This window comes from Lacerta agilis, chromosome 14, assembly GCF_009819535.1.
Source record: "Lacerta agilis isolate rLacAgi1 chromosome 14, rLacAgi1.pri, whole genome shotgun sequence".
Classification (NCBI taxonomy): domain Eukaryota; kingdom Metazoa; phylum Chordata; class Lepidosauria; order Squamata; family Lacertidae; genus Lacerta; species Lacerta agilis.
Genome location: NC_046325.1, coordinates 12,719,177 through 12,742,416, shown reverse-complemented (window position 1 = coordinate 12,742,416; position 23,240 = coordinate 12,719,177). Strand labels below are relative to the sequence as shown.

General features: G+C 42.0%; 3 protein-coding genes across 3 annotated transcripts in view; 1 reads left to right on the top strand and 2 right to left on the bottom strand.

Annotated features, from left to right (window-relative positions):
• Positions 1-870: 870 nt before the first annotated feature.
• On the top strand, positions 871-4,808 carry LOC117057494 (vomeronasal type-2 receptor 26-like). Its single transcript, XM_033168342.1, has 4 exons — positions 871-879; positions 1,746-1,973; positions 2,905-3,031; positions 3,898-4,808. The coding sequence occupies exons 1-4, from the start codon at positions 871-873 to the stop codon at positions 4,806-4,808; spliced, it is 1,275 nt and encodes a 424-aa protein (XP_033024233.1).
• Positions 4,809-8,532: 3,724 nt separating this feature from the next.
• Positions 8,533-14,814, bottom strand: LOC117057493 (vomeronasal type-2 receptor 26-like). The gene is made up of 3 exons (XM_033168341.1): positions 14,569-14,814; positions 10,103-10,229; positions 8,533-9,428 (listed from the first exon to the last, which is right to left on the bottom strand). Exons 1-3 carry the CDS (start codon positions 14,812-14,814, stop codon positions 8,533-8,535), a joined length of 1,269 nt encoding a protein of 422 aa, XP_033024232.1.
• A 6,779-nt stretch (positions 14,815-21,593) lies between these two features.
• LOC117057492 (vomeronasal type-2 receptor 26-like) overlaps positions 21,594-23,240 on the bottom strand; it is a 2,314-nt gene continuing 667 nt past the window's right edge. Inside the window, exon 2 of the mRNA XM_033168340.1 lies at positions 21,594-22,504. Coding sequence (XP_033024231.1) covers positions 21,594-22,504 — 911 coding nt within the window. The remainder of the gene's footprint in view (positions 22,505-23,240) is intronic.

The window sequence follows — 23,240 nt, the reverse complement described above, 5'->3', positions numbered from 1 at the left end:
TATCTCGCTTTGCATGTCATGAGTCTATCTCATATATTAGTTTCACCTTTTAAGTTGAATTACTGAAAGAAATGAACCTTTCCACGATATTCTAATTTTTCGAGTTTCACCTGTAGATGCAATTGACCTGTCCATGTTCTCTTCCAACACCCCTCTTGTGGTCATCTCAGAAATTAAAGGGTGAAGAACTCTAATGGATCCTCTGGGCAGGGTCCTGTAGAACACATCTCATAATTCTTATAGGTTTCTTGGAAGAAAAGGACCTTAGTCCACTTTTTCCTAGGCTTGAGTTATTGTGTTTCTCCAGCTTCCTGCTCATAATCTACTTTGTGTGTGAACCTAGATTGCACCAATGATATTTGCTGGAATATAAAATCCTGCAAATCCAAGCAGTACTTTTTGTTTGTTCAAAGACAGCATATAGTTTTGCAGTTTTAACCGTAACTATATTCTTATTGTTATTAGCTCACTTATGGCTCCTTTGACCCTGTGTTGAGTGATAAAACCCAGTTCCCTTCTTTCTTCCGGATGGCTCCAAATGAAAACCCCCAATATGATGGGATTGTTCAGCTACTGAATTATTTTGAATGGAACTGGATTGGCCTTCTCACCTCAGATGATGACAGTGGAGAAACATTTATTCAGACTATGAGACCAAAGCTCTTTCAGAGTGGTATTTGTGTTGCTGTAATACAATCAGTTCCAATAGTGATAAGTCACACACCCGAAAACCGTAAAAAATACTATGAAAGGATAAGTTTTGTGCTCCAGTTAAATAACATCAGTGTAATAGTTGTTTACGGAGATGCTCACTCCATGGCTGGTTTACAAATAGTCTTGGATTACAGTGAATTTGTTCATCTGCGACCAATGGAGAAGGTTTGGCTCATAACATCTCAGTGGGATTTCACGGCTATTTTAACTTGGAATAAATTTCCAGCAAAATCCCTCAATGGTACTTTGTCCTTTGCAGTCCACAAAAATGTAGTTCCAGGATTTCATGATTTTATTGAGAACATAAATCCATATGAATCGTCAGTTTATTTCATCCAGGAATTCTGGTGCAGCGCGTTTGCCTGTTCACTCCCAAAGTATTATGTATATATGACAAACTGCACTGGAAAGGAAAAGTTGGGGGGCCTCCCTGGAGCTGTGTTTGAAATGGAAATGTCTGGCCAGAGCTACAGTATCTACAACTCTGTCCACGTTGTAGCACATGCTCTCCATGCCATGTACTCATCAAAAACTAAACACAAAGCTATAGGAGATCTTCTGAATGTTCAACCATGGCAGGTAACATATGGCTTGTGTTTATTACCAATCAAATGTAATGAACTATGTAAGTACTTTTGGATGCCACCCAATAGCTGGGTATGAGCTCCCCAATTGGGGAGCGCACCTCCTGCATGGATCACGTTCACAACCCCAGCATCCACTGTACAGGTTGCATTAGATTAGGAACATTTTAATTTTTTTATTTTGCAAAAATGTGTCCAATTGGCAAAATTGCATGCAAAAGTGTGATTATTGAGGGGGGATTTGCACTAAAATGCTGGTGGGTACTCGTGAGGACTTTGGGGAAAACTTCAGATTAAAAAAGAGAAAGAAATAGAAACCACAACTGACAGATTTGCTGATCCCTTGGTCTTCTGGATGCAGACCATGTGCCCTGTTACTGAGGAATGTTCCATCCCTACTACAGACTCTGGGACCTGTTTTCTAAACTTTTTTCTCCTCTCCACTAGCTTCGCTCATTTCTGAGAAATGTCCGCTTTAACAATAGTGCTGGGGAAGAAATATATTTTGATGAGAATGGGGATGTAGCAGCTGGATATGATATTGTCAACTGGGTCATGTTCCACAATAAATCCTTCCACAGACTCCTTGTTGGAAGGATGGACCCGAAGCATCCTGGAGGCAAAAGGCTCATAATCAATGGAAGAAACGTTGTGTGGAATCACAAGTTTAATCAGGTAAAGCATCATTTTTATGGCTAAAGGATAAATAGCTACTGTATATAAATGATATGGATTGACTACAAACAGAAACACTGCTAAGGTATGCAGTTCTTTACTCTTTCCTGTGCTGTTATACTAGTGCTGAATAATATAGCAGCAGATCTTACAACCACTGGTATCAAACAAGGGCATTGACTCAGTGCTGATGATGCTTCCCCCATTCCCTCCATATCTGTGAAATGGGAGTGAGATTGCATCTTCTTGCCTTTCCCACTGTGTGTTGCTTGTACAAAATGAGACCTGTAGTCATCTGGGAATTGAAATAACATTTGATTAGGCCTAATATTATCCAACTGTAAAATTCTTACATTGCTATAACGCCAATGGTATAGGAATTGAAAGTATAATTGAGACAGGCCCTGGAGATTTGAATTCATTCTAAGTAGCTACTGTAGGTGTTCCCTTACTATCACTTTTCCTATCTTGGGATGCTGCTCTCCCCTTTTGTTGATTATTCTGTTACCACCAGGTTGGGCATCACTTTCCTTAAGGTGAAAACAGAGGCAAAGTAGGTGTTGAGCAGTTCTGCTTCCTGCACACAGAGGATCTACCATTTGTGTGTCTTCCTCTTGCTTCAGACATAGCCAAAGGAAACTTCCTTTATTTTTATTTTGTTCATTCATTCATAATCTCTCTTGCATGTCTGAGCTCATTCTGAGCTTTGCCCCACCTGATAGTCACACTGTAACTGTTGGCTACTTGAAGGAGTGTGGGGAGCTATCCCAATTATTTCCATGAGGATGGACTAAGCAACCCACACTAGTCCTCATGAAAATAACTGGGATGGCATCCCACACTCCTTCAAACACTGCATTCTATACAGAAGGGATGTAGAGAAAACCAGGTTATTTCCACCATAAACATTATAACTTGTGGTTCCCATTAGAAGACACCTCGTGCCAAATGTGTTGAAAGCTGCCACCCTGGATACAGCAGAATCGTTCAGCAGGGGCAACAAGTATGTTGCTATGGTTGCGCTCAGTGTCCTGAAGGAAGGATTTCTGTTCATATTGGTAAGGGTGTGAACGCTGAAGTTATGTTGTGTGTGGGGAAGGTGGGGGGCAGGGAATGGCAAATTCTCTGCATTCCAGCCTGCACTAATTCCCAGATTTTTCTCTCTATAATTGGGGAGGGGAGGCCATGGACCTCTAGAGATGTTGCTCAACTACAGTGACATCATCCTTGGCTGGGGCTAAAATGAGTTTTAGTCCAATGACATCTGGAGGACCAAACCTTCCACACCCCTGCTCCAGGTTAGATATTCATCTTGGATTGGAGTAGGGCAAAAAAGGACTGTAGGCCATATTATGTCACCAAGGAGTAGTGCTGCTACTTGCCCCATGGCACATTATTTAAGGGCAGGGTCCTCTCTGGCCTTGAGGGACCCCCACTGAGGGTGCTTTGTTAAGGGTCCCCATGAAATCAGACAACCATAATGAGAAGGGTCTGTAACCAAAATAATATGGGAGAAACACCAAGAGTATTTCACTATAAATACCTTTATGTCCTTGATGCTGTTTTACTGTGATCACAGCAGACATGCAGAAAGGCACATTGAACCATGTCAAGGCCAGTAAAACTTGCTTCATTCTGGAATGGCAGATGTCTTTGGGAATCAGTTGTATTGGAATGAGATGATTTAAACACTGATTCCTAATATGAGTTTTTCTTATCTCTAATGGAAATATTGAAGGAGCTCAGTTCAGCTACCTTATATTCAGTTTGTTCACGCGATTCTTCAGTGATGCCGAACAATGTTTGACCATTGAAGGTCAATGGCATGCCATGAGTGGCAAATGAAGAGTAAAATATCTCAGATAAAGCTGAAAAATATTTGCGTATTTGATAACATTTGGAACCTTTAAAACATTAATTTCAGATGCAGACCAATGTGAGAAGTGCCTGGATGATCAATATCCAAATAAGGAAAAGAATCAATGCATCCCCAGAACTGTCACATTCTTATCCTATGGAGAACCTTTGGGGGCAGTTTTGGCATCCTTTGCCCTTTTCTTTTCCATTATCACAGTTGTGGTGATGGGCAGCTTCCTTCAGCACCACAACACTCCCATTGTCAAAGCCAACAACTGGAGCATCACATGTATCCTGCTCTCCTCTCTGCTTCTTTCCTTTCTGTGCTCCTTCCTCTTCATTGGACAACCTCAGAAAGTGACCTGCCTTCTCCGGCAAACAGTTTTTGGAACCATATTTTCCATTGCAGTTTCTTGTGTGTTGGGCAAGACCATCACTGTGGTTCTAGCATTCATTGCTACTAAGCCTGGAAACAAGATGAGGAAATGGGTGGGGAAGAGACTGGCAATGTCAGTCATCATTCTCTGTTCCCTTATTCAAATTGGCATCTGTGTTGTATGGCTGGTAGCCTCTCCTCCATTCCTTGAGTTGGACACACACTCCCAGATGGGACAAATAATAGTTCAATGCAACGAAGGCTCAGATACTATGTTTTACATTGTCCTGAGCTACATGGGTCTTTTGGCCACCATCAGTTTCACTGTGGCTTATTTGGCCAGGAAGTTACCAGATGCTTTCAATGAAGCCAAACTGATCACCTTCAGCATGTTGGTCTTCTGCAGTGTTTGGGTGTCTTTTGTTCCATCCTACCTGAGCACCAAAGGGAAATACATGGTGGCTGTGGAGGTCTTCTCCATTTTAGTCTCTAGTTCTGGTTTATTAGGTTGTATCTTCCTTCCCAAGTGCTATATTATTTTAATGAGACCTGATCTGAACACCAGAGAACAGATAGCAAAGAAGAAAAAAGATGACACTTAAACCTTCAGATTTTTTTATTTCTTGAAGGAAATAAAATGCCATGAGGAAAAAATGGGAGCGGCAGCGAATGAAGCAAATTTATTTCCTCAGGTTTTCTAATGTGTTTTAAACTCAACGGTCATCTCACATGATAACTACAATACATATGCATGCATGTATGCATACATGCATACACATACATATATACATACATAAAGAAATACAAGCCATCCAACCATAAAGATGAATGTATCTATTTTATTAAAGTATGCTTTATTAAAATTTGTTGTTATGAAAATGGTCTATTTAAAATAAAAAGGCTATTCTTTATTTAAATGTCTTCAAACAATTAGATCACAAAAGGACCTTTTATATGATTTCCCCACCACCACCATTTTCATCCAGAGGAAATATTGGGTGGTCTACTGGGAAGGTAGAAGTTATTTAACTGTGTTAAAGGAGATGGGGACTTATCACTGGCCATCCATGGGGGTTAAGCGGGGAAAGGTTTGAATTTAGGAAAAGTGTCTATTTGGACCCCTGTCTGAAGGGATAGAAGCTTATTTTGTGTATTTGGAAAGGCTACTTTGAATGTGACTGGAGGCTGCAACAATGATGACTTCATGGAGTGCTTCCAGGCACAGAGGCAATTTTCTTAAAGTGAAAGGACCAGGTCTTCCATTGCAGTAGTTGAAATAATGCAAACCGCCTTGAGGGACAGAGCTTTTTTTTTATCCATCAACCTTTTATTGGCATCAAACAAACAAACATACATACAAAACAGAAGCGGATTAATACTTTCACAGTTGCACAGACTATGTTAGAAGAGAAAAGAGACAAGACTCCGCTGACCACGATCACATCTCTGGGACTCCTGATAACTCAGACGACTGCAGAATATTACGACGAGAAAAGAGCAAATGTAGGCATTGAGCTTCCAATTTGGTAAGCTCCTGGTCAGTCCCCGTTAGTAGGAAACGTAAGACTTCCCGCTCTGGTCTCCTTCTAGGGATACAGGGCCGGTCCAGGAATTGCTGGCGGAGATCGTCGTAAAGTTTGCAGTGAAAAACCATATGAACAAGGCTTTCCACCTGGTGGTCATCGCATGGAGAGAGAGCTTTTGGCCTTGACAGATGGCTCACCTCACCTCATGTCATGGGTTAGTCATTTCTGCAGACTTTGGCTGTGTTGGGAGCCTTTAAAAGTGGAACTTCAAGAAATGTGATTACCTGAACTGTAATTATCAAAATTACTGTGATTGTGCTCAGCTTATTCTAGATGTGCTGTCACTAGCTGGAGGCCCTGCAGAAAATAGCTAACAGCTGAATTCAATGCAATACTTTCTGCTGAGTTATTGTTAGCCTATAAAGACTCTATCAAATTAATATATGTGAGAAAAATAGGGGCCGTGAGAGTGATGGGCAGTTGTGTCAGATGGATCTCTGATGAGTAATCAAACCCATACTTCAGTTTGTAACCTTTATATAGGTAAAAATCTCTCTGTCCTTTCTGAGTAATTTTGGACTGGCAGCTGTGTTTTCATGAAAATTAAATGCACATATTTCTCTTACAGAAGATTGTGGGGATCTAAATTACATCAACATTTCATTGCAGGATATTCCCTAAACAATATCAGCACATCATTGCCTTTCTATTTGCCATTCATGAAATCAACAGATATGACAACTTGCTCCCCAACATTGTTGTTGTTTAGTCATTTAGTCATGTCCGACTCTTCGTGACCCCATGGACCAGAGCACGCCAACATTACTCTGGGCTCAAACATAAGCAGAATGCTTTTAATCCAGAAAGAGTGGCTTGGTCTATTTTTCATCTACTCTTCGCAGGAGAAGAGAATCCCTTCAATTACAACTGTGACAGGGAGAGGAAGCTCATGAGCCTCATTGGTGATCTGATCTCTCAGAACCCCATCCAGTTGGCCAACATCTTGAACACTTACAAGTTTCCACAAGTGTGAGTCTCCATATTAAGTCATAGCTGGAGCTGTTAGGTTAACTGACAAGTGGTGCACTCTTCCATTGTCTCTCAATACAGAAGAATGCCAACAATGATGTGTGTCCCCTATCATATTCAGAGACTCTACACAGCCTAGGGTCCTGTAAACAGCCCATCATTCCTTTATTTACAAGAGTACCAAAACTCTCCCTTGCCCACCTTCTCCCAAGCTGAGCTTTACCCCAGCCAAAGAGTAATTGTTTTCCACCTCTCTTTCTTGACTACATTTAGAGTAGGTCTCCTAAAAATATAACATTTGGCCTATAATATTAGTTGGAGATTCAATTAGATGAAGGACAAACTATATAATTTTTGTTTCGGAGAAAAGAAACAACAATGATAAGAGACATAAAATAGAACAAATATTTTAGTAAGGTTTCTAAATTTCTGATTGTGAATGCAAATAAATAACATGAATATGTCAAAGTGCAAGTGGATAAAAAGGTACCGCTCCAGCGGGAAGGTAAATGGCATTTCCATGCACTGCTCTGGTTCACCAGAAGTGGCTTAGTCATGCTGGCCACAGGACCCGGAAGCTGTCTGCAGACAAACGCCGGCTCCCTTGGCCAGTAAAGCAAGATGAGTGCCACAACACCAGTAGTCCGCAACTGGACTTAACTGTCAGGGGTCCTTTACCTTTACCTTTAACTGTCCTAAACACCATGCTCTAAACTATTTCTCTATTCCCAAACTATTCTCAAAACTATCTATTTTGGGAGCATTTAAAAAGGAGGTCCTCTACAGGAACTGAATGAAAAAAGTATGATGTCATGTAATCTAGTCATTCAATGTAGTGAAAGTCCACTAGTGAGGCAAGACAGTGAGGAAAAGAACAATATATTGATGACCATTTTACTCCTGATGAACCTGCTCAATGGTTTCATGTAGATGTTAAGCAACATGGGCTGGGGGAAACAATCTAATGAATTTCACTTAGGTAAGCCTAAATTTTGCAGGTCCTCAAGTTTCAAACTATTTAGGAGTTTAGGCCTTTGCATCCTACCTCCCTCTCCCCCTCTGCCTTCCTGAAAGAAGCTGTTAGCCAAGCTATCACACCCAGAAGAAAAGCCATGTGAATGAAAAGCTAACACAAGGCATATGTGATTCCATTTGTGAGGAAATGACCCCCCCCTTTTAAAAACATTGGCAACCTTTCTTCGTCTTTACTTTTACTTCCAATGGATGGACATTTGTTTATTTGTGAGTAAAATCTTCATTTATTTGCAAATCTAAGTGTCTGTGATTAATTGTAGCCTCAGTATTTCTATGGGGAATATTTGTTTAAAGCTGGATGAGGGCAGATGCAAATCTAATGAATTTTTAATGTGCTTGGAGCAATCCTCATTGTGCTAACTCTTCCAAAAATTCCCTCTCTAACATGCCAGAGAGCTCTTAAGAGCAGGCAACAAGGGCCCTAACTATACTATAAATCTGAAATATTAGTACAATCACAGAACCCACATACAACAGTTGGACATTGTGATTAGGGTAACACGAATTTAATGTACAAATATATAAACAAAAGGAAAATAAGTATTTGCATTTAAAAATGAAGGGACATTGAACACATCAGTCACAACTTGACTGGAGGAAGGCCCTGCTTGGTTTGGGTTTGAATCAATTCTCATGTTCAATGTTGCATTAGAGGTTTCTTGGACTCTATACAGTCAGGAGAGAATCATGGGAATGAGACACTGCTTTCACCTCCCTCCCCCTGACTACACCTCACCTACTTCCTTACTAACCTCTCTTTACTGTTCATCTCAGGCCTAAGTATAATGATGAAGATTTTAGGGAGGAAGATGCAACCCAATAAGCCAGCAGTAGAGGCCAAGATGGAGAAGATCTCCACAGCCACCATATATTTCCCCTTTGTGCTCAGGTAGGTGGGTACAAAAGATATCCAAACGCTGCAGAATACTAACATGCTGAAGGTGATGAGCTTGGCTTCATTGAAAGTATCAGGCAACTTCCTTGCAAAGAAGGCTACAGTGAAGCAGATGGTGGCCAGAAGACCCATGTAGCCCAGCACAGTATAAAACATGAGGGCTGCTCCTTCATTGCACTGCACAATGATCTGAGTAATCTGGGAGTGCATGTCAAACTCTGGGAAGGGGGGAGAGGTTGCCAACCACAGTGCACAGATGCCAGTTTGAATAAAGGAGCAGAGAATGATGGCTGAGACTGCCAGCCTCTTCCCCACCCATTTCCTCACCCTGTTTCCAGGCTTGGTGGCCATGAAGGCCAGAACCACAGTGATGGTTTTGGCCAACACACAAGAAACAGCAACAGAGAATATGATTCCAAACACTGTTTGACGCAGAAGGCAGGTCACCTTCTCTGGTTGCTGAAAGAACAAGAAAGTGCACAGAAAACAAAGCAAAAGAGAAATGAGCAGGGTACATGTGATATTCCAGTTGTTGGCTTTAACAATGGGGGTATGCCGATACTGAATAAAAATCCACATGATCACAAGGGTGATTAGAGAAAGGCAAAGAGCAAACGAAGTCAGAATGATTCCCAAGGGCTCTCCAAAGGTCAGGTAGACAATTTGTTTAGGGATGCAGTGGTCGTGGTCCTTGTTTGGATGCTGATCCTCAGGGCACTTCTTACAATGGTCTGCATCTAAAAATGATAAGATTCAACTGTAAAAAAAAATGAAGATGTCTTCACCCATTGAATATTATTGCATGAAATATGGCTGTGAACTACTGCTTCTTGGGGGAAAAGAATGGAACTCATTATCATTTTGGCACCACTTGAAGTAATTTGTTCCCCAACAAGTACACATTTGTATTAGGAATTGAATATTTAAAATGTATGTTTTTAATGCTGATCTTATTGTTAAATCCAGTGCTCCCCCCCCCCCAAAAATGTTTAGGGGTACTCTCATTTTGACTCCAGAAAATCGCCATTTTATAGTTCATATCAAATTGGGGAAAATAAATACAGTAAATGGACCAAATTACAAAGATTCACAAAATGTTTAGGGGTACCCCTGCATACCCCCAGAAAAAAGCACTGGTTAAATCACTACAAAATAGTTCATGAGAAGCAATGCAATATATATTTCTGTAATACATATTGGAGGAAAATACTACACACCAGATCGCTGAACAATGTTTGAATGTGTTATGAAAATTAATCTTGAGGTTTTTTTATTTACCGTGGCCCATTCACACAAGTCATAATGGGATGCTGTTGGCAATAAATGATGCATACATGCAAACCAGCCCCTTAAGGAATTATTTGTTACAGACATATGGACTGCCACCCCCTTGTACCTGTGTTCTACTTACCTGTCGTGTTTGAAATCATTGCTTCAGAACATTGAGGACAATCATAACAGCAAATCTGTTTCCCCTGTTGCAAGATCCTGCTGTGTCCAGGTTGACAACTCTCAACACATGTGGATTGGGGTAGGATCTAATAATATCCAGATAGAAAGAAATTAGGAAGTAGACCAGTGGTTTGTAATCTTTGCCCTGCACATCTAAACTAGGTCCAGCAGGGAGCCTAATTTGGCTTGCAAGACAATCCTCCTCAAGCCATGCCCACTCACAGCACAGCTGATCTCATGTGCTACGTCAGGTGTGGTGCAGGTAAAGATGCAGCTGCAATGGTGCACACACACACACACACACACACACACACCCCATTTGAATGGCAATGTCCATATTTTATTGGAGGGTGTGTGTGAAGGGACCGCAGCCCATAGGAGTTGGCTCCTATGATTGGGTCAACTTGGTAGCTCTCAGTCAGAGCTCCCAAGTGGAAACGAGCCTTTTTGGTGACTGAGATCAGCTACACTTGAGGTTTCCTGATGTTCCTTTGCAGTGCAGTTTGAGTTTAAACCACTCTGTAAAGAAAAAAAAACTGGGACAATAGACAGCATTGTGATTTCAAGTGGTTGTCAGCTGGGAAGCTGTACCCTCCTTTTAAAGTGACACACTTAGGGTGAGTGCAAGATCAGGCCCACAAGTCAGATTCTGTTTCTCACCCCTGGTACACACATATACAATAAGGAGAAACTACTTGGTCAACTACCAAGAAAATAAAAAAATGATGGAAGCAAACTGAAAGAGCTATGGTAAAAATGAAATGATGTTGTTTCCAAGGTTACAGCTACAGAGCTTTAATGATGGCATGTACAGAAGGGCTTCATTCACTAAAGCTAAGTGATGCTGGTCCTTTCCTTGATGTGGTTGGTGCCAGTGTGTACACCCAGAAATTCTCCATCTGTGCTAACAGTATTTGATCTGTTGACATCTATATAGCAGTTACTGATGAGTCTTACAGTCCGTGGTTCTCAGAATTGAAATATCTAGCCATTGGTCAAAATTGCAGATTTGTGGTTTTTAAAAGGTGTGCAGGTCATTTCTTTTGAATGGGTCTATGCATTTTTTAATTTTTATTTTAGGTTTGCTGCGCATTCCTCCCGAAGTGTCTGCATAGAAGCAGAGGAGTGCGGGCTTTGCTTCAGTCCTGCGTGGAACCGGGACAAGCTGGGATTTGTTCCTGGGTCAATCCCAGTACAGTTGTGTAAAGTGGTCCTTCCCACCTGGTTAAACTTGTGATTCCACACAATAGCACTTCCATTAATGGAGAACTTCTTTCCTTCAGGAGCTTGTGGGTCTATAGTTCCAACACGGACTCTATGGAGGGACTGATTGGGGAATGTGACTGTGTTGGTGATATCATACCCAGCTGCCAATGCACCATTTTTATCAAAATATATTTCTTCCCCAGCAGTGTTGTTGAATCGGACGTTTTTCAGAAAGGAATGAAGCTAGATTGGAGAAGGAAAGTTTGTGCAGTGAGGCCATGTGACTGCCTTGAAATTCACCATTTCATCCTATTGACATGGTAATGGTAATGGTAAAGGTAAAGGTAAAGGGACCCCTGACCATTAGGTCTAGTCGCGGATGACTCTGGGGTTGTGGCGCTCATCTCGCTTTATTGGCCGAGGGAGCTGGCATACAGCTTCCAGGTCATGTGGCCAGCATGACTAAGCCACTTCTGGTGAACCAGAGCAGCGCACGGAAATGCCGTTTACATTCCCACCGGAGCGGTACCTATTTATCTACTTGCACTTGACGTGCTTTCGAACTGTTAGGTTGGCAGGAGCAGGGACCAAACAACGGGAGCTCACCTCACCGGCGGGATTCAAACCGCCGACCTTCTGATCGGCAAGCCCTAGGCTCTGTGGTTTAACCCACAGCGCCACCCGCGTATTACCATTCTAATATAATAGTCAAATTGTTGTTTCTTACTCATGTTGCTTCAGTTCTCTGCCCCAGCTCCACATCTACCCAAACCACTGTGATTGAGCCCCCACCATGTTCAGCCTTGCTTCTTTCTTCCCAGACACATCTGCCCTCTTTCAATATAAACAGCAGCAGCAGCAGCAACAAAGCTTCACACAAATGAGAAACCATTAAAACAATTGGTAGCCACCAAGAGCCCAGCCCAGGTCCTCCTTCTCCTCCTGCTCCCTCCCTCCAGCTGCTTGCATCACCCTGGGAAGTGTGCAAGGGAGAGGTTGTTGCCATTGCCCCTGTCCTCCCCAGCCACCATGTCCTTCAAGGAAAAGAAAAAAAAAAACCTGTTTAAACAGTTAACAGGGTCTCTGTTTTGTAGCCAGTGCAATAGCCATGAGCTTGGCTGCAGGTGCAGAGGTTGCAAGAGATGGACATGAGAATCCTACCTGCCATGGGTACACATTCAAAAGGTTTGATGCAGTTCCATCTCCCATTGCCTTCTGCTTAGATCTTAATGAAAACATGGCATGGAGAGCGTGTGCTACAGCATAAACAGCATTGTAGATACTGTAGCTCTGTCCAGACATTCTCATTTCAAATACTATTTCAGGGAGGCTCCTCAAGTCCTCTCCCCCAGTACAAATACCTCCTTCCATCTGATAAAGATTATATTTGGGGAATGAACACCTAAATACATTGGACCAGAACCAATGGATGTGATAAAGCCCAGACCGATTAGGATGTAAAGTCTGAAGGAACTCTTCATATTCTCCCATATCACGAGTATGTAGTGTGAAGGACAAGGTGCCATTGAATGATTTTAGTGCAAATGCACTACTATCATATACAGATGAAAAATCCCACTGAGCTGTTACGATCCAAACTCTCTCTATTGGCTTCATTTCCCTTTCTTGTAATATCAGAATCCTTTGCAAACCCACCATAGACCGTGAAACTCCATGGGCAAGAATCACGTCGGTTTTGTTTGATGAGAGAACTGAACTTATTCCTTCCAAAAGCCTTTGAGTTTCAATCGTTTTATCCCATAGATTCTTCACTGCTGGGATAATCTCCTTAAAAGCAGTACAAATATTGCTCTGGTGCAGCCGAGGAATGAGAGTCCTCAATAATATTTCTCCAGTGTCATCATCAGAAACAACAAGGCCAATCCAGGTCCACCCAAAATGCTGAAGGAGCTGAACAATCCCAACATACTGAGGATTTTCACTGGGGATCATCCGATAGACGGAAGGGAACTGTACTTTGTCACTCAATGCAGGGTCAAAGGAAGCATAACTGAGCTAAGAAAAATGGCAGTGACTTTTTTAGACTGTACAACCATTTCTGACAGCTCCTCAGCTGAAATTACTTTTCCAGCAGGATAGATGTTTGAGCTCATTTTATTTTCATTTGTTTTCTCCTATTACCAATATCTGTTTGCCCCCCTCCCACACTTAATACAATTTTAAACTACAGTAGACATTATACCAAACTAAAACACATGATAAAAAAAAAACATGATAAGGGCAAGGAAAATAAAAATATAAAATGAGAATACAGCCTTACTTAAAGTTACTGCCTTCATCAGTCTGGCAGTATTTAGCAGCAGCAGCAGCAGCAGCAGCAATAATGATACTTATTCACACCCATCTGGATGGGTTTCCCCAGCCATTCTTGGTGGCTTACAGCACATCAAAAAACCATAATAACGAATTATCTCATTTTATATTTGATCCCGCATCAAAAGCTGCTAAGGCTCTAAACCCTACAGTACAGCAATCTGCACAGGATTACCAATCGGCTAATTATCTGCACAGGATTACCAATCGGCTAATTAAACATGGACAAAGAGAATTTAAAACTGAGTATTAATGGAGAAAAGGGATGAGATTCAAACTTCTATGATTTGGGTAACATCCTCGAAATTTCCCAATTTTAATTGTAAAATAAAGATTGAAATTTTGGGGAAAGAGGGATTAAAGATTTTGAGGGTTTTAATACCTCCTTTAAGTTTTCAAAAGGGGCATCTGTGGGAGAGTTTAAGTGCTCTTTTATACAGGGCATAATTCAAGTACAACTCTCTCCTCTTTTTGGTAAAGGGCAGTCCCAGTAAATTTGGACAGCATCATGAACCTGAGTTGTTCCAAATATTCTGGAAAAACTAATGCAAAAAAGTGTTCGAGTTTTGTTTTGGATCCTGATGAGATTGTCCTTGCATACTCATTCAAACAGGTTTATTTGAAGTGTGATCTTCTTCCTGTTCACCCACATAGCTTAATGGTATGACCTTCTGCTCTTGCCCTATCACCCAGGTTGCCATGCAGACTTTCATCATAAGGTATAGTTAGCCCCCGAGTTTGAAAACATTTGTGCAGAGCTAAGAGCAGAGCCCTTTAGCCAGACCAATTTCGAGGAGCAGGAAATACATGAGCAGTAACACAAATGAGTCTCCTCCTCTGATTCCCTTACTGGTTGCACCTACATACACAGAAAGGCAGACACACCTGTGGCATCTTGTAAGTATTCAAGATGTGGGGCATCTGCTTGGAGTTATGAGAGGTGAGCCCACCAATGATGGTCATCAGCTTGTATGCCTTGCCACAAATATAGTTAAGAGGACTTCCCTGTTTCAGGAAAAGGAGATACATAGTTCCACCACAGTCTCCCATTTCATTCTGAAAATTGTGACCAAAGATGGAAGACAGTGTCTTGTTGGGTAGTAGGTGGACATTCTTGTTGATCTCATTCATGGCAAATATAAAGGCAAGCACTTGGTGGTAGTAGTTCGGGTGGATGCTGCAATGATATTTCAGTGTAGACTTAGGGTTGTTGCATATCCATTGACTTAATATACATACACTGGCCTTATTGACCATCAAAAACTATTATTGAAATACATGGCATGATTTAGCACAGTAGAAAAATACCTTTGTAACTGTTACTTATCTTTTGCTTATTACATATTATTGTCAACTCATTATATTTCATTTCCCACAGTTCCTGGATCTTCTAAGTAAAGCCACATGCTTTTTGAGGATTGTCATTCTCTGAAACTGATGCAATCTTTTCTGTGTTGCTGTTTCTCTATGCATCTATCATCCAGTTTGTAAGTGAATGAATGAAATCACACATATTTTCTCCCACTTTCTGCCACTACCAAAAGCCTTGGTATCCATTTTAAATTCTTTTCCTTTATGCTTCTTATTCTTACCGGAATAGTAAGCCAGTTACTGGACTGGACTGCTTCTGATTACAGGTGAAGACTAACATGATTGAATGACCTCCTTACAATGAAAACTCATTAATCAGCATAAACTACAACTAATCCAGAATGTGACAGCTAGAGTGGTGACTGGGAGCGGTCGCCAAGACGACATAACATCAGTATTGAAAGATCTACATTGGCTCCCAGTACATTTCTGAGCACAATTCAAAGTGTTGGTGCTGACCTTTAAAGCCCTAAACGGCCTCAGTCCAGTATACCTGAAGGAGCATCTCCACCCCCATCGTTCTGCCTAGACTCTGAGGTCCAGTGCTGAGGGCCTTCTGGTGGTTCCCTCGCTGCGAGAAGCCAAGTTACAGGGAACCAGGCAGAGGGCCTTCTTGGTATTGGCAACCGCCTTGTGGAACACCCTCCCATCAGATGTCAAAGAGAAAACAACTACCAGACTTTTAGAAGACATCTGAAAGCAGCCCTGTTTCGGGAAGCTTTTGATATTTAATGGATTATTGTATTTTATCATTCTGTTGGAAGCTGCCCAGAGTGGCTGGGGAAACCCAGCCAGATGGGCGGGGTATAAATAAATTATTATTATTATTATTATTATTATTATTATTATTATTATTAAGAATTAGGCTTATGCTATTTTCCTAACATATAATATATAATGTCTCATCATTTGGGCCTTTTCCCTTCAGGCTGAACTTAATTTGAACTGAAACACAATGAAAGCTATTATTTATTTTCAAGTTAGTGTTAGTAGGAATTTGTCTCTATGAATAACTTCAGTTATTAGGGAATAAGATATTTAATGGAATACCCCAGGCTGTTGGCTTTTCATGTGGAGAGGCTCAGCTTCAGATGTCCTCAGTTATGAAACTAGTATCAAGACAGAGCTGGGAAACTGAACTGAACATAACTCACCTCACAATACAATAGCTACCTGTGTAAGCAAATTGGGTGAAAATCGGACAGATAAGTAAAACATCTACCCCCTCATACTTTCTGGAGAATGGATTGCATGGATGGTTTCCATGCTCCCAAATACATTTAGTATCATTTTTTATAAACTGTGACTCCTATTTTCTCCTGGTATTGTGATACCAGGACCAGTAATATCAAAAAACAAGACATAAAATGCTGAATATTTTTTTCTATATTCTTACTGATCTATTCAACCAGAATTTTAATTCAGTCTTATGGACTCATTTCATATCATTAAAAATGTACTTACTACATAACTACTTCTGGTGATGGATAGCTCTTATATTGAATCTCATTAAAAACATGAATGAAAAAAGAGACAAATTCACCAATGACAATGTTCTCTGAAATGCCAAGGTTCTTTTGAACATTTCTCTGCTGATAACATATGTTGTCTAAATTCTGGCTCATAATCTGAGGCAGCTGCAGCAGCAGCAACAGGAAAAGGAGCAGCAGCAGGGATGTCCATTTGGTTACCTGCAAACACACCCAGCAAGACCCATTCATTGTAACAGAACCACAGAAAGAGGAGTGCCTCCTAAACAATCCTGAAAACCGCATAAGAGTTAAACACACTATGCTATTTCAGAGTGCGATATGGATCTAAACACTTCTGTGTGTCAGAGCCCTTCCAAACAGCAGTATGCAAACTATTGTTTTGAAACTTGTCTTTATAAATGAAGAGGAACATTCACAAGTGGATTCTTTCTGACAGCAGTGGGATCCCAATACAATTATAAGAGGGCAGGGATTATAATTAAACCATAGATAATAAGTTACAGGTAGGTAGCTGTGTTGGTCTGCCATAGTCAAAACAAAATAAAAAATAAAAAAAATTCCTTCCAGTAGCACCTTTGAGACCAACAAAGTTTGTTCTTGGTTTGAGCTTTCGTGTGCATGCAGACTTCTTCAGATAATAAGGTCTTCTTGGATTCTCAACAATAAGCAAAGTTGAGGAAAAGATATTTAGCTCCCTTAAAACCCAAAGCCTGCCAATGAAGAAGAAGAAGAAGAAGAGTTTGGATTTGATATCCCACTTTTCACTACCTGAAGGAGTCTCAAAGCGGCTAACATTCTCCTTTCCCTTCCTCCCCCACAACAAACACTCTGTGAAGTGAGTGGGGCTGAGAGACTTCAGAGAAGTGTGACTAGCCCCAGGACCGGTGCTAGGGCTTCTTGCGCCCTAGGCGAGACCACCTTCTGGCGCCCCCCGCCCCCCCCAGCCTGCTTTAGCGGGAGGTGGGGGTGGTGGAGAGTCAAGCAGCAGTTTCTCTGCTGTAGCGGAGAAGCTGCTGCTCGCCCGTCCCGCCCCCCGCCCCCCGCTAAAGCCTGCTTTAGCGGGAGCCAGGGTGGTGGTGTAGGGGGCAAGCAGTGCCTCTCCGCTACAGCGGAGAAGCTGCTGCTAGCCCGCCCCACCCCCACCCCCGCCCAAGCCTGGCCAGCGCCCCCTCCATTTTGGCGCCTTAGGCAATTGCCTAGTTCGCCTTAATAGACGCGCTGGCCCTGACTAGCCCAAGGTCACCCAGCAGCTGCATGTGGAGGAGCGGAGACATGAACCCGGTTCCCCAGATTACGAGTCTACCGCCCTTAACCACTACACCACACTGGCTCTGAGGGTCAGGGTTTGAATTTTGGGTGTGATGGACACCATAGGAGGGAAAGAGCCCCACTACATTTAGAAAAGTAAAGGAAAAACACCCTGTCATGCTTACTTCAGAATGCTGGAGCTTATAGAAATGGCCCCACTTTGGAAATGCCAAATTTCAAACGGGTATGATAAAAATGTTACAGGCTGGACCGCTTACACTTTGGAACTCCCTGCCAGTTGACATCAGGGAGGCTCCTTTGTTATACTCTTTCTGGTGCCTGCAAAAAACATTTTTGTTTTGACAAAATCTTTATCTACCCAGATAACCGTCCAAAGGGGGGGGGGCACCACTTTGTGGTGGTTCCAGTCCTACTTGGATTGTCATTCCCATGCTTGGAGAGTGCTCTTCAGCCCAGTGGATCCTTCAATGTGATGTTTCTCAGGATTTAATTTTGTCCCTTACACTGTTTAACGTCTACATGAAACTGCTGAGTGGGGTTATCCGGAGTTATATATAATCTCACCTTTGCTTTATTCTGTATGCTTATGCGTTAAGACTGTACCTTGTAAGGAATGCTTCTTACAAAGAGTTTGTGGGTTACAGCTGAGCCAAGCAGAAATATCTAGCTAGGCAGACTGACCGCAGAAGATAAGTTATGTCATGGGTCCTATGTCCCCAAGTGAGTCAGGATGTTGGGAGAAAGAGGATGTCTGCAGAATGTTCTGGGTGTTTGAGATACATATAGAGAGTTTTACCAAATGACATAATGAGATCTACATGCTTACCAAGCTGAAAGAATGACACAACGAAAGGAGAGTTCACAGGGGCAGAAGGTTGTTACAAGAAAGCAGGAGTGAATCTCCTTGTCTCAGCTAACTAGGGTGAAGTTCAGAGAGTCGTCTGGGGACAAGAGGGTTGGATTTCTGGGTTGCTGTCATACACTCATTGGCTTGATGCTTAATGCAAGGCATGAATATGTAACGTTTGAAGGATCTATAAAAACCTTTGGATACCTGTGATTGATGTCCAGTCTTTTGGAGATGACTCCCTGGACCTATTGCTCAGCAATAAAACGCTTACTCTTGATTTCTCCTAAATCCAGTGTTTGGCATTTATTTTAAGAACTAAGGTTCCCGGAATAATATAATATGTTGTCAGCAATATGCTGATAACACTCAGCTCCACTTCTCCTTTACATCTGCAGCTGTGGCAGTGGATGTGCTGGACTATTGTCTTGCCTTGGAAATGGACTAGATGAGAGCCAAGAAATGGAAGCTCAATCCAGATAAGACAGAGGCAGAGGCAGAGTTAGTGGGTGGTTCCCAAGACCAGGTGGATGGGAGGTGTCCTGCTTTCGATGGGGTTACATTCCCTTTGAAGGGGCAGGTACGCAGCTTGGGGGTACTCCTGTACCCTTTGCTGTTCCTTGAGGCTTGGGTGGCCTCAGTGGTGCAGAGTGGCTTCCATCAGATTCAGCTGGTAGCCCAGCTGCACCCCTGTTTGGACAGGGATAACCTAACATCTGCTGTCAATACTCTGTTGCAGTATTAGATTACTGCAATGTGTTATATGTAGGGTGGTTCAGAAACTTCAGCTGGTGCAGATTTGTGGCAATCAGGTTGCTCACCAGAGCAAGACAGTTTGAGCATATTGCAGCAATCTTAGTCTGACTGCACTGGCTATCAATTAGTTTCCTGGCCTAATTCAAAGTTTTGACCTATAAAGCTTTAAATGGCTCAGGACCACAATACCCCTTTGCATATGAAACTACCTGGACCCTGAGATCATCTTCTGAGGCCCTTCTTCATGTGCCTTCTCCCTGAGAGGTCTGGAGAGTGGCAACATGAGAACGGGCCTTCTCTGAAGTGGCTCCCCATCTGTGGAATGCTCTCCCCAGGGAAGTTCACCGGGCGCCTTCATTAGATGCCAAGCAAAAACGTTCCTTTTTAACCAGACCTTTGGCTGATTTGATTGACATCCTATGCCCTTTTAAAATGTGGGTTTTTCTGAGAGGCGGGTTATTGGATTGTTGTTTTTATTTTGATTGTACATTATGTGGTTTTATATTTTGATTTTGTTCTGTGAACCGCCCTGAGACCTCTGGGTATAGGGCGGTATATAAATTCAACAAATAATAATTACAATAAATAATAAACTATTCATAAAATGAATACATCTATCTATCTATATGGAAAATTCTCTGCATCTGATTATTGTACAGTTGAATACAGATGTATGAACAGTTGACATGGGAAGAAATGAATTGGAAGTTCTATGAAACCTCTTTCTAAGATCATAGGTCAAAGGATCATAGTGTTGGAAGGAACCCTGAGGATCTTCCAGTCGCTTGTAATGCAGAAAATGTTTATATCAGGCATGTAGGCACTGGCTTTGGCTTATATGTGTTGGATTCCAACAACATCTGGAGATGTAGAACATTGGCTACTCTAGGTTAGATTATTACAAAATACAAGAAAAAGAAAATACAGGAAACAGGTAATGGCTTACAAGAAAAAACATAAGGACTGGTCCTTCACTGACTGCACAATGAACTGAGTAATCTGGGAGTGCATGTCAAACTCTGGGATGGGGCAGAGGTTGCACACTGAACAGATGCCAATTTGAATAGAGAGGAAGATGACTGAGACTGCCAGACTCTTCCCTACCCATTTCCTCATTCTGTTTCCTGGTTTGGTGGCCATGAAGGCCAGAAACACAGTTCAGAGCACTGAGGGATAGCTCAGTTGGTAGAGCATGAGACTCTTAATCTCAGGGCAATGGGTTCAAGTCCCAGGTTGGGTGAAAGATTCCTGCATTGCAGGGGGTTGGACTCTGTGATTTCCCAGTTAAAACTGGACAGTTGCACAGTATGAACTTGTGATTCCATATCATAGCACTTCCTTTGATGATAAATTTATTCCCTTTAAATTTCTGCAAATCCACCTTTCCCACATGGACTCTGTTGATAGACTATTTGGGGGCCGTTTGGGCTGATGGTAACATACCCAGTTGCCAATTCTCCATAGTTATAAAAAAAACATTTCTTTCCCCCGCAGTTTTGTTAAAGTGGATGCTTTTCAGAAATGAGTGAAGCTAGATTGGAGAAGGAAAGATCATGAACTGAGGCCATAATTATTGCAAAATAACAGCAGCAGCAGCAACAACAACAACAACAATTTTCATTCAATAGCTGGGTTTCATTTTTTAACAGCCCATTTTTTCCACTTCAAATTTCACATTAAGATGAAAGTCAGTATTATTTGAGAAAGATGTTGCAGTGTCTAAACAGTTGCCATCAGATCCCGGATGGATCACACCAATTGCACAAGTAGTCATGATCCTATTCTCACATTAGCACATATACCTACAGGAAACTCACAAGCAAACTGGTAAGACTTAGCCTACATCAGAACTGTACTTGTGAGAGAAAAGTTGAACTATCTATCACTACTACCCATGATGGTTCTGTTCCACCTCCACTTGTTGGTGGCAATATGCCTCTGAATATTAATCAACAGGAATCACAATTAGCAGAGTGTTTTGTGTTCAGATTCCCTGGTACATCCACTTGTATTTATCAATGAAGAGGAGTAATTCATCAACTCCTGAGGAGGATATGATGTGTGTTTCTGTCTTCCCCAGGGCCTTGGGATCCCACTACAATTGCAGAAGGACAGGAGGTCTAATTGCATGATGGATAATTACCCAAATAGGAACAACTACAAAATACAATCAATCAGATGGCAGAGTTCTGTTTCCTTATTAGTTGATCCCTGGCATTCAATTCTGGTCTAAGTACAATAATATAGAGCTTGGGGAAGAAGATGCAGCCCAGCAAACCCACACTAGAGGCTAAAATGGAGAAGATCTCCACAGCCACCATGTATTTTCCTTTGGTGCTCAAGTAGGTGGGGACAAAGGATAGCCAAACACTGCAGAAAACCAACATGCTGAAAGTGATGAGCTTGGCTTCATTGAAAGTATCAGGCAGCTTCCTGGCAAAGAAAGCCACAGTGAAGCTGATGATGGCCAGAAGCCCCATGTAGCCCAAGACAGTATAAAACATGGGGGCTGATCCTTCATTGCACTGCACAGTGATTTGGGTGGTCTGTGAATGCATGTCGAACTCTGGGAAGGGAGGAGAGGTTGCCAACCACAGTGCACAGATGCCAGTTTGAATAAGAGTGCAAAGGAAGATGACTGACCCTGCCAGCCTCTTCCCCACCCATTTCCTCATCCTGTTTCCTGGCTTGGTGGCCATGAAGGCCAGAACCACAGTGATGGTTTTTGCCAACACGCAAGAAACAGCCAGGGAGAAGACAACCCCAAACACTGTTTGACGGAGAAGGCAGGCCACCTTCCCAGGCTTTCCAATGAATAGGAAGGAGCAGAGAAAGCAAAGTAATAGGGAAATGAGGAGGGTGCAGGTGATGTTCCAGTTGTTGGCCTTGACGATGGGAGTCTCCTGGTGTTGAATGAAGATCCACATAACCACAAACGTTATCAGAGAAAGGAAAAGAACAAATGAAGCCAGAATTATTCCCAAGGATTCTTCATAAGCTAAATAGACAATATGCTTGGAGATACACTGGTCCTGATTCCTGTTTGGATGCTGATCGTCAGGGCACTTGTTGCAATGATCTGCATCTGAAAGTTATATGTCACAACAGATGAAAATGTACATGTAAGCCCATGTAGGTTCTTAATGTATAAGAAATGAACAATACAGTTGTACCTTGGTTGTCGAATGCCTTGCAACTTGAACATTTTGGCTCCCAAATACTGCAAACCTTGAAGTGAGTGTTCTGGTTTGCGAATGTTCGTTGGAACCTGAATGTCCGACGCGGCTTCTGATTGAGTGCAGGAACCTCCTGCAGCCAATCAGAAGCCGCGCCTTGGTTTTCAAACATTCTGAAAGTCGAGCGGACTTCCAGAACGGATTCCGTTTGAGAACCAACGTATTACTGTATAATATTGTGTAAAGAATTATGGTTTTGAAGATATATCTCTTGGAGAAGAAGAATGTAATTCCTTTCATTTCATTTTGGAAGAACTGATAAGACAATTATTAAAGAGTACTTGTGGTAAGAGTGGAGAGTGAAGTCAAATGGGCCTTAGAAAGCCTTGCTAACAACAAGGCCAGTGGAAGTGATGATATTCCAGCTGAACTATTTAAAATTTTAAAAGAGGATGCTGTTAAGGTGCTGCACTCAATATGCCAGCAAGTTTGGAAAACTCAGCAGTGGCCAGAGGATTGGAGAAGATCAGTCTACATCCCAATCCCAAAGAAGGGCAGTGCCAAAGAATGCTCCAATTACCGCACAATTGCACTCATTTCACACGCTAGCAAGGTTATGCTTAAAATTCTACAAGGCAGGCTTAA

Coding starts and splice junctions, on each gene's coding strand:
- LOC117057493 (XM_033168341.1), bottom strand. CDS start 14,814: ATGAATGAGATCAACAAGAATGTCCACCTACTACCCAACAAGACACTG. Junction 10,230..14,568: donor ATACTTACAAGATGCCACAG/GTGTGTCTGCCT, acceptor GGATATTATTAG/ATCCTACCCCAATCCACATG. Junction 9,429..10,102: donor AATGATTTCAAACACGACAG/GTAAGTAGAACA, acceptor TATCATTTTTAG/ATGCAGACCATTGTAAGAAG.
- LOC117057494 (XM_033168342.1), top strand. Junction 1,974..2,904: donor GGAATCACAAGTTTAATCAG/GTAAAGCATCAT, acceptor GGTTCCCATTAG/AAGACACCTCGTGCCAAATG. Junction 3,032..3,897: donor AAGGATTTCTGTTCATATTG/GTAAGGGTGTGA, acceptor CATTAATTTCAG/ATGCAGACCAATGTGAGAAG.